The sequence below is a fragment of the Babylonia areolata genome, chromosome 2, assembly GCF_041734735.1.
Source record: "Babylonia areolata isolate BAREFJ2019XMU chromosome 2, ASM4173473v1, whole genome shotgun sequence".
NCBI lineage: Eukaryota > Metazoa > Mollusca > Gastropoda > Neogastropoda > Buccinidae > Babylonia > Babylonia areolata.
In genome coordinates this window covers 41,143,765-41,155,787 of record NC_134877.1, presented here as the reverse complement: position 1 = coordinate 41,155,787, position 12,023 = coordinate 41,143,765, and the positions used below count along the sequence as shown (strand labels likewise).

General features: G+C 39.6%; 1 protein-coding gene across 1 annotated transcript in view; it reads left to right on the top strand.

Moving 5' to 3' along the window:
- The first annotated feature begins 679 nt into the window (after window positions 1-679).
- The window catches only part of LOC143301433 (uncharacterized), a 31,876-nt gene continuing 20,532 nt past the window's right edge, over window positions 680-12,023 (top strand). The window contains exons 1-16 of the mRNA XM_076615726.1: window positions 680-745; window positions 1,742-2,034; window positions 2,378-2,519; window positions 3,074-3,168; window positions 3,523-3,709; window positions 4,052-4,144; window positions 4,527-4,659; window positions 5,100-5,251; window positions 5,637-5,712; window positions 6,585-6,752; window positions 7,244-7,351; window positions 8,313-8,467; window positions 9,397-9,474; window positions 9,959-10,029; window positions 10,478-10,658; window positions 11,696-11,800. Of these exons, the coding sequence (XP_076471841.1) occupies window positions 1,751-2,034; window positions 2,378-2,519; window positions 3,074-3,168; window positions 3,523-3,709; window positions 4,052-4,144; window positions 4,527-4,659; window positions 5,100-5,251; window positions 5,637-5,712; window positions 6,585-6,752; window positions 7,244-7,351; window positions 8,313-8,467; window positions 9,397-9,474; window positions 9,959-10,029; window positions 10,478-10,658; window positions 11,696-11,800 (2,028 nt within the window). The 5' untranslated portion in view covers window positions 680-745; window positions 1,742-1,750. The remainder of the gene's footprint in view (window positions 746-1,741; window positions 2,035-2,377; window positions 2,520-3,073; window positions 3,169-3,522; window positions 3,710-4,051; window positions 4,145-4,526; window positions 4,660-5,099; window positions 5,252-5,636; window positions 5,713-6,584; window positions 6,753-7,243; window positions 7,352-8,312; window positions 8,468-9,396; window positions 9,475-9,958; window positions 10,030-10,477; window positions 10,659-11,695; window positions 11,801-12,023) is intronic.

Sequence of the window (12,023 nt, the reverse complement as noted above, 5' to 3'; positions counted from 1 at the left end):
CCACATAAACTCCAGTACACACACACACACACACACACACACAACAGATATGCACCAAACATGCAGTTTCACAGATATGAAAGCACAACTGAACAAAAGTGCACAGGCCGAACGCTACTCATGAAAGCACGGCACAAGCCCCGACTGACACACACACACACACACACACAGTGAGACACACACATACACTCCTACATTACCCTGCACATCCCCCACTACACCCCCACCCGCACGCACATCCGTACTTATCGCAGCTTCCACGACACACACACGTCCATACCTCCCCACCCCACCCCCCACACATGCATATATACACACACGCACATTCCAATAATCGTAGCTCACAACACAACATGCTATGATGCTCTTTCGGTTTTCTTGCTCACTGAAGTTCGGGAGTACTATGGTTGCCGCGCGAGCTGGCTTGAAGCTACGACGCGGCCTGTCCAATCTAGCCGCGACACAGAAGTTTTCGCGATAATTTGTCTTGAATGGGAAAAGCTGACTCAACATGTTTTGTTTTAAAAAGTCACTACTTTTTATTTGAATCAGTGTCTATCAAGGTAATCTCAAATACATGATTTTGTAACACAGATTAAAGTAAAATTGGCCAAACAAAAGTTGACCGCCACTTCCAGCAACCCAGCCAATGGAAAGAACGGAAGCAAATTCTACTTCCGTTCATGGCGAAATCCCGCGAAAGTGGAAGAAACACCTCGCGAATGCTGCATTTTTACTGCTGACGGTCAGTGCTGTTTTATTAAATGTTCTACTGTTGTGTCATTTTGAGAGATTGTGACTGTTTTTATGTCCGATGATTTGAAGGTCTTTTATAAGAAAAACATAACTGAAAAGTAAGAAATGTTGAAAATGCCGGACGCTTGGATCGTACTGCAGCGCGTCTGTTTGTGGTTTATGTTTTATTCTTTGGTCATGTTTCAAACGATCACAGCACTTGTGTAATATGAGATAAAGTGTTTGTTCTGATAATGATGTTGTTGCTCTTATGGTTGGTGTGGGTAAGATCTTTTCTGGCGCAAAAACTTGACGAGAAAGTCGTTTTGAACCACATGTGACATTCCTGAAGTGACTGAACAGTCGTGACAGTAACACGCATCCATCTGTGATGGTGAAGGTGTGAGACCCGAAAACCTGTTATCTTGCTTGTGATAGTCATTGCCTAGGTCGTTATCTGCGTAAACTTATCATGATTTATCATTTGATAGTAATGGGTTCAATTAAAATGAGATTATGTGGGACGAAAACTTGACCAAATTAATGTTGTCATGTAGTTGGAGGCCGGTTAAATTTCTTTGTCTTATTTTGACCATTCTCGCTGTTCTTCATGGATTCTTGGCACAAAATTTCAAGTTCTGTTTGCTTTGCAGTCCAGTAGTATATGATATAGCATCAAACTCCCCCCCCCCCCCCCCCCCCCCCAAAAAAAAAAAAAAAACCCATTAAAGTGGTTGACATCACACTTATAACTGAGAAGACATGGATTTCTTGTCCTATTGGAGGTGGAATTTTTCCTCCGTGACTTGATTCCTGTACAAGAATTAAGCATGCTATGAGCTCAAGCTCAAAAATAAATTTTCTGTCCATTGTTGCAGGTGTCTGTATCATTCGAGCCAGGTTGATGTTGATATATTGATAAATGACATACCAGTATTGGTAATCTTTATGATTTGCCCCCAAATGTTTTGTGTATATTAAAAACAATTTTGATCTGGTGTGTCAGAACAGAAAAATGTCGGACGGAAGCGGTGAATCGCCGCTTGATGTGAGGAATGTGCTTGGTGTGTTGGAATCGGATGCCTCCTCGGATGAGCAGGTGCTCGATGCCTACACCAGGCTGTCCCATCACATCAGCAAAGAGCTGAGTCTGTTCGAGCGAGACTTGGTGGAGCAAGGCCGGCGCCTTGTGGCTGTTACCAAGAAACATGTGAACTCTGATGGAGAGTTTAAGAACTCCATCACATCCAAAGCGCTGATCGTGATGGGCTATTGTGTGAGCACCAAAGACATAGTGAGGTAAAGTACTATTGTTTGGTTATCCTGTGAAAAATGGCACTGTCTAAAATGAGTAACTTCTTCAGACTAGCAAAATTCAAAGCATTCTTGTTTATCCAGACTGTCTTAATGATGATATCAGCATTTTTGTTTTGTATTTTGATTAAATGATCAATACTTTTGCACTTGCAGTCAATCAGAGAAGGTAATCTTCTGTCATCAAAGAAGATTAAGGGTTGATTGTTAGGATTAGGATTTGTAGTTCTGTTTATTCAGATGATATTACTGAATTATCAGAATGTATTTGTCAGGTGTGTGTGGTTGTTTTTTTTTTTTACATTTTGAATTCCTGTTATGATTTCAGTCTCTTGTCTGCTGCGGAGATGAGTGAATTGGTGACGATGTGGAACAAGATTATTGCAGAGACAAAAGAGAAACACACATGTACATATGCATTTTGGTGTGTGAGGAACCAAAGGTTTCCAGCCAGTATCATGAGTGCTGAGGTTTGTATTGCCCAAAGAGAAACACTTCCTTAATATCTGTATGTGAAGTATATTATTCTCTAGAACTGTAGCAATTGATGTACTTGTGAAATTGGTGATGAACGCTTTTATGTAATTGACAGAAAGTGGTTACTTGCTGCAGAAGAGCTACAGTAGCTTTCAACTTTCTAAGGAAAATCATGTTCAAGTGTTGTTTGCAGTTCAGTTTTGTTACATGATATTTTCAAGGTATGGTTTTTACTTCATGTTATGCTTTAAAATCTTCAAAGTATTTTTTTTAGCAACTTGAAAACCTTCAATCCTCCGCCCAGCTTTTCATTTCTGTTGTGAAACTGTGTTGGGTTTCACTTTGGAAACAGGAAAGTTTATTAATTGACCAAATAGTTTCTGACAGAAATTATAATACAGTTATAATACAATTTATTGAAATCAGTAATTGAGCCAGTGGTTAAAAAATGAACACTTTATTGTGTGTGGACACCTTTTTTATCCCCTTTTTTTTTCAGCTGTTGTGTCTCCAAAAGCACTTGACAGAATTTTGTTTGGATGTGCAGATTTCAGCATTGATGAACGCTTTCAGCAGAGCAGCTGTGTCATGGTGGGGAACCTCAGCGATGGTGGAACATGCTGCAATGTATACTATCCAGAGGTAGGACATTCGGAATATTGGGTGTGGGCGCGGGGGGAGGAGATTCTGTTTCTCATAAATTTAGTCAGTGGACTCGGTGGGGTTTGTTTTTTTTTGTTGTTTTTTTAATTTTTTTTTTTTACTACAGCTCCTTACAGTTATCAAGCTAAGAAAAATATGGTTTTTTTTTAAGAAGTAAATATATCTGAACCATTGTTAAGGTAAAACAATACAAGCCCTAAATCTTTTGAAACATGTAACAGCTTGTAACCTGTTGCCCTTTTTTAAGAAGGCTGGTTAGTTGGTGGGTGGTGGTGGCTTTACTTCTGGCTGGGCAGAAATACCTGACAGATGACTGTTGTGTTGTGACTGCAGATTGGGCGAGCAGTGCCCTAGAGAGATGATAGCCCTGTGCAGTAAGTGGGGACCACCTTTCATGAGGCTGCTGGTGTCACAGTCCTCCCAGACGCGGGACCACGCTTTCAGCAGACTTCAAAAGTGGTCTGGAATATTGGCGGCAAACAAGGAATTCATGCGATCTGGTGTTTCCACCATCACAAAAGTAATTGTTGTGCAGTTTTCTCACATGAAGAATTTTGTCATGTGCTTGTCCAATTGTCTGTGATATTCATGCCCTTTATTTCTCCCTCGTCAGTGCCTCTTTCCTGTCTTCTCCCATCCCCTTTGTGTTCTTTCATTCTTTTTATTTTGTTCTTTTCCCTTTGATTAGTTTCTTCATTTTTCTGTTCTTGTATACTTCAAAAATGAAAAAAACAAAACAAAAAAACAACTTTGCATTAAAAAGTAGATGATATTCAGTAATAACCATTCAAGAATGCCACAAAACTTGTATTTAGCTTATGTGTGAAAGTTGATATTGTTGTTTTTGCTGTTTTTCCTCCAGCAAATTGTACCCATCTTGAACACAATGTTCACCAATGGGTTGGAAGTTTTCACACTGAAAGCCAGCACGTTGTTGATGGAGCTCTTCAAGCAGGTAAGAATAGTGTGTTCAGAATTGTGCTTTATATGACGTCCCTGGTTTTGTCTGTCTTGTTGCCATTGACCCTTTGTTTTTTATAATCGCTATTCACTTATTGTCTCAGTCAGCAAATACAAGTTAAAATGTTCTCATTTTATAAGTGCAGCCAAAGAAGCAGAAATCCTCATTGTTTGTTTTGGGGGTGGGTTTTTTGTTGTTGTTTTTTTTTTTTTTTTCCACACTGAGCTAAGGCAGTGTTGGAGAAGCAGATTTGATGAAAAGTGGTTTTCAGTTCTTGAAGGTGCAGATGTAACTGAGCTGTGCTCAAGGGTAATCTTTAGGGCTGGAGAAAAATGTTAATCCCTGTTGACCACTATGTATATACTCTGTTCAACAGGAGCTTCAGAATGTCGCTCTCATCAACAGCTTGCTGTCCATACAAGAACAGGCATTCCGATGCTCCTCTCCACATGTTCGTTGCCAAGCTTTCGAATCTTGGAGGGTGTTCATCGACATTTTGAATGACAAAGGTGAGGAGTTCGGTTCTTGCTGTGATTGACTGTAACCAGTATTCTGAATTGATGAAACCGATGAGCTCACAGCCAGTTTCCTGTTTATAATATTTATTGGTTCTTGCTTTTTTTTTAGATGGGGTGAAAAGAGAAAATAATTGATTATAAAGCCATCAGTTGTCATATAGCTAAAAGTTTTAGTGTGGAAAGAAAAAGGCCAGAAATAAGTAAAATCTTGAGATTAGCCTTTATAAAATCTGTTCTACATCTTCTTTATTATCAAAAGTCTCTCCTACAAATTTCATTGTGAAACAATATTTTGAAGTGTAAGAATAGGCTTTTCAATTTTTTTTGTTTTTGTTGTTGTTTTTGGTCATTCTTTTATGGATGGATATTATGTCTCTTTTTGTTCCCTTTCATTACTGGAGTACTAAAGTGGTGAATGATGGACTGTACAGGCACCTTGCAGAAGCCCAGGTTTGTGGAGTTGATCATGCGGGTGTTCAAGACTCGCAATGCCAACACTGAGGAAGTGGCCATGATAAAGCTGAACACGTGGTGGCACTACGTGCTGCTCGTGGGACCCACCATATGGGTTCAGTTCGATCAGGTGGGTCATTTTGTCTGAGAAAGAAATAGTTGAAACTTTCTGGAATTGCAGTGTCGCTCGGCACAGTTCTTTCAGAATCTGCTTTCGCAAGTGATCAAATTTGTATTGTTAGCGGTGTGGTTTGGTATGAATAACGACCTTGTGGATTCGAAACAGCATGGCCATGTTACAGAATGTTTACCTAGACTTACCTATATCACATACATTATTTTCCCCTGTCTTTTTCATGCCAACATTTTCTGGATGAATTCTTTGTCTCTTAAGAAGGGCTGGGGTGATTTTTTCTGGGTGTTTGTGTTGCAAGATAAGCAGGACTTGAGAATAGTTTTGTGCATGTCATGGATCAGTTTGTGAAATATCTTTGTCTTTCTCTCTTCCACCATAGATCCTGAAGCCACTTCTGCAGTTTTGCCTTGGCAACGCCAGACTTGGAGCAGATTCTGGATCATCCATACTGAGAGGTATGACTGGTTTTATTTTTTTTTACTACTGATACTGTTACTTTGGTTCTATTTTGCAGTTGGTATAATTACTTCATTACGGTTTTAGCTGTTGCTGTTATACATGATTTGTTGCTTCTTCAATCATTCCACCACACATTCAGGCAGTTGAAGTTTTGTGTGGAAACTGATACCTTTGAAAAAAGATATGTGTATAATTTCATGAATTTCAGTCTTTATGTTACAGTTTTTATCTGAATAAGTGTTATATGGGAGAAGCATACAGACCTTTTTGCACTTGCTGAATGGTTTGTGCCATGTTATATCTGAAAGTGGTGTTGCATGTCAGAAGCATGCAGGCTATTTTGCGATTGCTTAAAGATTTGTGTCATGTGATGTCTGAAAGCCATGTTGCACAGCAGAAGTGTACAAACTTTATGTTTACTAAAGAGCTTCCCTGTCATATCTGAAAGTAATGTTACATGGCAGAAGCATGCACACAAAACTTTGCTGTTGCTGAAGGAATTGTGCCCTGTAATAACTGAAAGTAATGTCACATGGCCGAAGCATGCACACTTTGCTGTTGCTGAAGGAATTGTGCCCTGTAATAACTGAAAGTAATGTCACATGGCTGAAGCATGCACACTTTGCTGTTGCTGAAGGAATTGTGCCCTGAAAGTAGTGTTACTTGGCAGAAGCATGAAGACCAGCAAACTTGCTGTTGCTGAAGGAATTGTGCCCTGTTATATCTGAAAGAAATGTCACACGGCAGAAACATGCACACTTTGCTATCGCTGAAAGAACTGTGCCCTGTTAATCTGAAAGTAGTGTTACACATCAGAAGCATGTAGACTGAGTGGTTACTGAAAGAAATGTGTCCTATGTCATGCCAGCACTCCACGACCCATGTGGAGATCCAGGCCAGGTGGCGGTCAGTCCCAGCACCCCAGGGTCCCCTGTGGTTCTGCCGGTGTTCCCCAGGACCCAGCAGAGAAGTGTGGTGATCTTCACATACCTGATGCAGGACTCCAGCCATCCTGCTGCCTTCTCCTTTGATCTCGGTCAGTGTCATGGGGGCATGAGTTCAAGGAATGTTGTGTATTGGTGTGAGTTGTTAGACTGTTAAGTGGGGGGGGGGGGGCAAAAATTAGCACTGCTGTAATCTTTGTGTTATTGTTTAAACTGTTTATTGAAAAAATAAAGTACCACTATAATCTGTGTGTATGTTTAATAAAGTGGTATGTATCAGTTGGTATTTTGTGCAATCTGAAAATGCTGTTAAAAGTAACAGAGCAAGATTGGCCGTGTAGAAGTCAAAGCAGACTGGAATTTCTGACAAAGGAATGCATAAGAACCCCCCCCACACACACACACACCCCCACACACACATACACACACACATTCCTAAATGACTTCCCATAAAAGTTACCATGCTCAGTTCATCTGTTTGAATTGAAGGTGTTGTTGTTGTTTTTTTAATGTTTGCTCATTGTGTAAGTTGCAGCTTGTATTGTCCGCATAGTTTACTGTTGTGTTTTATACATGATTACAGAGCCTCTGAAAAGTGACAACACTATGCCTCTGAGTGTTTTCATCAAGAATGCCCGATTCCTCATTTCTGCCATGGTGGAACTCTCCAGGCTATTTGCAGCCACCAATGGTAAGCAGTCTGCTTTTTGTTTGTGGTGGTGGTGGTGGTGTTAGATATGTGTAAGCACACGGTAGTTTTATGTTCACATTTGTTTTCTTGTAATTTTTAATTTTTTGTTGTTTCAAACATTATCATTATTCAAGAGTTAGGTGAACAAGGGTATTCACTTGGTTGTGTAGTGTCTAGTTTCTGTTGATTTATATTTTTTTTTGGGGGGGGGGGGGAGATTGTAACATTTTGTTGTTGAAAAGTGTACCATTGCAACACAAGCATACACACACACATGCACAAGTGTACCTGTACAGACATGCATACTGCAACTGTACCTGATGCTTATTATATCTATAGTCTTCAGTGTCAAATGGTACTTTGATGCTAACAAATCTCATCATCCAGTCATCGTACATGTATGAAGCAGGGTTGGGTGGCTGGTCTTAAAATGTTCCAAAGGAATAGTCCATTGGCTTTGTACAGATTTTGAATGTTTTTGCATTAACCTGACATTCTAAAATTTTGATTTACCCAACATGCATAGAACTGTCAGAACAGAAGCAGTTTATGAACTGTGCTCCAATAGTGGGATCTGTACAGTTATGGAAGTCTGGAAAAGTTGGGAAAATGATAATCATTTCTGGGGCAGGAAAATAGGGAAAATGTTTTGCCCTTCAGGTTCCTTGAAGTCTTGGAATTTTAATAGATCCCTTGCTTACAACCACTCAACAAAGCTGGATACATTTAAAAAAACAAAACCAAAAAAAACCGGTAGTAAAAATCGAACTTATATACTGGAATATTCTCTTAGCAGTGTAGCAGTCAATATTTTGATTCAGTTTGATTTTGTATGTGGTGTGAAAAGTTCTCAGTCTGGTGTGGAAAAAGGTAGGGAGTTTATGGTAACCCTGCAATAAAACATGTGAAATTTTGACAGAGGTGAAAGTACAGTTGGCATGACCAGGCATCTTGTTTACAGAAAAAGAGCTGCTGTTCATTTGGGAACGTATGACGTCCTACATCCTGTCAGCTGTGGAGAAAGACCGGGACGAGAGCAACACTGCTGTTTCTTCTTTCCTGTCCCAGTTCCAGGCTCTGATATCCATCAAAGTGCTGCAGAGTAAGATGACTTTGGTAAGTTGTGCTGTATCCCAGGGCTTTTTTGTTGTTGTTTGTTTTTTGTGTGTAACCTAATGTGTTAGGGTCTTTCTTGTTGCATTCAGAGTGATCTTGGCATTATTGTGTGTTTGTATGTATTGGATACAAGACATGCTATGGCTGAATCGGTCAGTGATCGCGGCATTATTGTGTGTTTGTATGTATTAGATACATGACATGCTATGGCTGAATCGGTCAGTGATCGCGGCATTATTGTGTGTTTGTATGTATTGGATACAAGACATGCTATGGCTTAATCGGTCAGTGATCGCGGCATTATTGTGTGTTTGTATGTATTAGACACAAGACATGCTATGGCTAAATCGGTCAGTGATCGCGGCATTATTGTGTGTTTGTATGTATTACATACAAGACATGCTATGGCTGAATCGGTCAGTGATCGCGGCATTATTGTGTGTTTGTATGTATTAGATACACGACATGCTATGGCTGAATCGGTCAGTGATCGCGGCATTATTGTGTGTTTGTATGTATTAGATACAAGACGTGCTATGGCTGAATCGGTCAGTGATCGTGGCATTATTGTGTGTTTGTATGTATTACATACAAGACATGCCATGGCTGAATCGGTCAGTGATCGCGGCATTATTGTGTGTTTGTATGTATTACATACAAGACGTGCCATGGCTGAATCGGTCAGTGATCAGGGTTTGAAGCCCCATTTCAGCCAAGTGTTTTGTCCTTGGAAAGGCATTTACTTGGATGATTTTCCCCTTTCCACACACGTGTTTCTGGCTACCTGATCTTCCTTTCAGCCCTTGACAGTGTCTTCTGTGAATATGACTTCACTGCCGTTATAGCCATAAAAGGCTGGGATCTTTAACATTGTTTATTCATCTTTTTCGATTTTTTGTTAATTAAAAACCTGTGTTGTTGTTTTTCAGAAACTCTTCCAGTTGGTGTGTTCCTTGCCAGCTGACATTTTGTCGTCACCCGCTCTTGTCGAAGGGTCTCTGTTCAAGGTAAGACAGACTGGCAGGCAGTATGGTGTCCGTTGGCGTTATCTTGATTTCTTCATTGGGCGTAGGCCTTTGAAATGACTACGTGCCAGTTTTTCTTGTTGATTGAATAGATTCTTATCTGGATTATTTGATTTGATTACACATACTTAACCGTGACCTAACTAGTGCAGACTCCGGCAGGGGTAAGACAGACTGGCAGGCAGTATGGTGTCCATTGGCGTTATTATCTTGATTTCTTTATTGGGCGTAGGCCTTTGAAATGACCACATGCCAGTTTTTCTTGTTGATTGAATAGATTCTTATCTGGATTATTTGATTTTTTGTTGTTTTGTGTGATTTGAAAATCGAAGTGAAATTTTGGACTTCGAAATTTTGGTTGCATTTTTTCAAAAGTAATTTATAGTAAGGATTTGAATTGTTCACTTGTACTTGCAAGTGCTTTAAAAAAAAAATTTAGAATAATGTTTTTTAATGTCTTTTTCAGTGCCGTGCCCATTCTTTATGTGAACTTCTGCTGTCTTCTTCTGCCTTAATTGAATGTGGCAAGCAAGAAAGGTGAGTTGGAGAGATCATGGCATAGTAGCTTTCCTTTCCAATTCTTTGTTGTTTTTTGTTTTGTTTTTTGTATCTGCTTTTTGAAAGGAGCAGGAGGAAGTGATAATGAGGTCTAAAAAGGTGAAGATTTCTGTGGATCATTGTATTGTTTTCACACAGTGTATTTCATGATTTTGTCTCCTTTTTTTTTCATTCTTGACCTGATCATTTGTTGTTTTTATCAATTTGTATTTCAAAGAAAATAGGAAGAACTCATTATTGGAATGTTCATTTGCACTTGAGAGTGAAAAAAATAGCAAAAAAGTTGTGAGAAAAATGCTTTGGTTAGAATACAAGGTGGAAAGAAATGACTTGGTAAGAAAACAAAGAAAGGTGCAGGCAGTAGTTTGTTACTTTAAAAAATAAAATAGATAAATACTCAGAGTTTATACCTGACATGTGGTTTCAGCTTTGTGACACTGTTCATCACCCTGGTGAAGGGTGGCACCAAGCACCCTGGCAGCACCCTACCCTTCCTGGAGAGGGTGGGCAAGCTGCTGGACAGCCAGGCACCCTGCATTGCCAGCCCTGAGGTCCTGTGGCGCCTGTGGAGCATCGTCGCCAACAGGCTGCTGGAGCATATCTCTGCCGTGAGTCCCCCTCTTTACATATATTTATTTATATATATATATATATATCCTGTCAGAGGGGGGGGGGGGTAAAGGAATAGTCCACATCAGAGACATGTCAAAGGTTTATGTGTAGGACTGTGATTGAACGTGTGTCCGGTTTTCTTTTCCAGGTTCGTTTTTTGGGGGAAGGCAGGGGGTTTCTTGTTGTTTTTGTTTGGGTTTTACAGGACCACTTTTTGGGTGTTTTTGTTGTTGTTGTTGTTGTTTTTTGCCCTGATGTGCCCATGTGTGATGAGCTGGACAGTAAGCAACAAAGGATAAGAGAAAAGATTCCTCTCTCTTTGTGTTTGAAAGCTTGGTTGGTTTATGGACAGTTTCTTTGTATCCTGAGTTTGTCATAGTGATGAATATTGTATGGTGTTGCTTTCTATATTTCATGAATGATGATGAAATCAACAGAGTTGGCATTTTAAGATTGTAGTTTTTATTGAATTAGCTATGAATATGTCTGGATTGGATAGAATTTAGAAAGTTGTCCTATCTTGTTTTCCTTCTGTATTCATTGACTACAAATCTCATGTTCACTCTGTGTCTGAGTTTGCTTTCAGATGTGTGTGTGTGACTTTTTAATCTGGCTCTTTAGGCGGCTGTGCTCTGTTTTCAGGGGTGGCTGACATTTTAAAATCTGTGTATTTGATTTTACCACGTTCTTATTCTTAGTCAACTATGATCATGAAAAATGTTAAATAGATTATATTGATGTACAGTTCTTCCCTTGCTGCACCATACTGCCTTTTTTAGGTTAATGAAGTGAACAAAGATGCATCTTCCCACCACATGATTTGTACCTTTTGCATCTGTATAGCATGGTGTCTGCGTTTTACTTCATTGGGGATTTACTGTATATTTCATTGGTTTTTCTGACAGCATACTGATGGTCTGCCAAACAGTGCAGTATCTTATTTCTACCATTGAGTGTTAACATGAATTAAATATATTGTTCAGACATGACACATCTGAAATGGGATTTGCATGGTATGTATTATTGGTTGCAGACAAACCAGGTTGACCAGGACGATGATCTGTGGCCCAATTTTGGTTGTCTCTACACTGTACTGCTGCTGCCAGTCACCTATCTGATGGGCCCTAGAGTGCCACAGGTAGGCTGTGATACAGTATGATGTGAATGCTGTGGGAGGGAAAGAAGGTTGCTTTTTTCTTTTTCTTTTTTCTTTTTTTTTTTCTCATGAAATTCTTCAGTTTTTCTTGATCGAGTGACATTAAAGATTACAGACTTGAAACAAAATAGTGTCAGTTATGCCACTTCAGACTGATGCAAAACTATGTTAATAGGTTTATGCTGTTAGGCTAATACTGCCACTT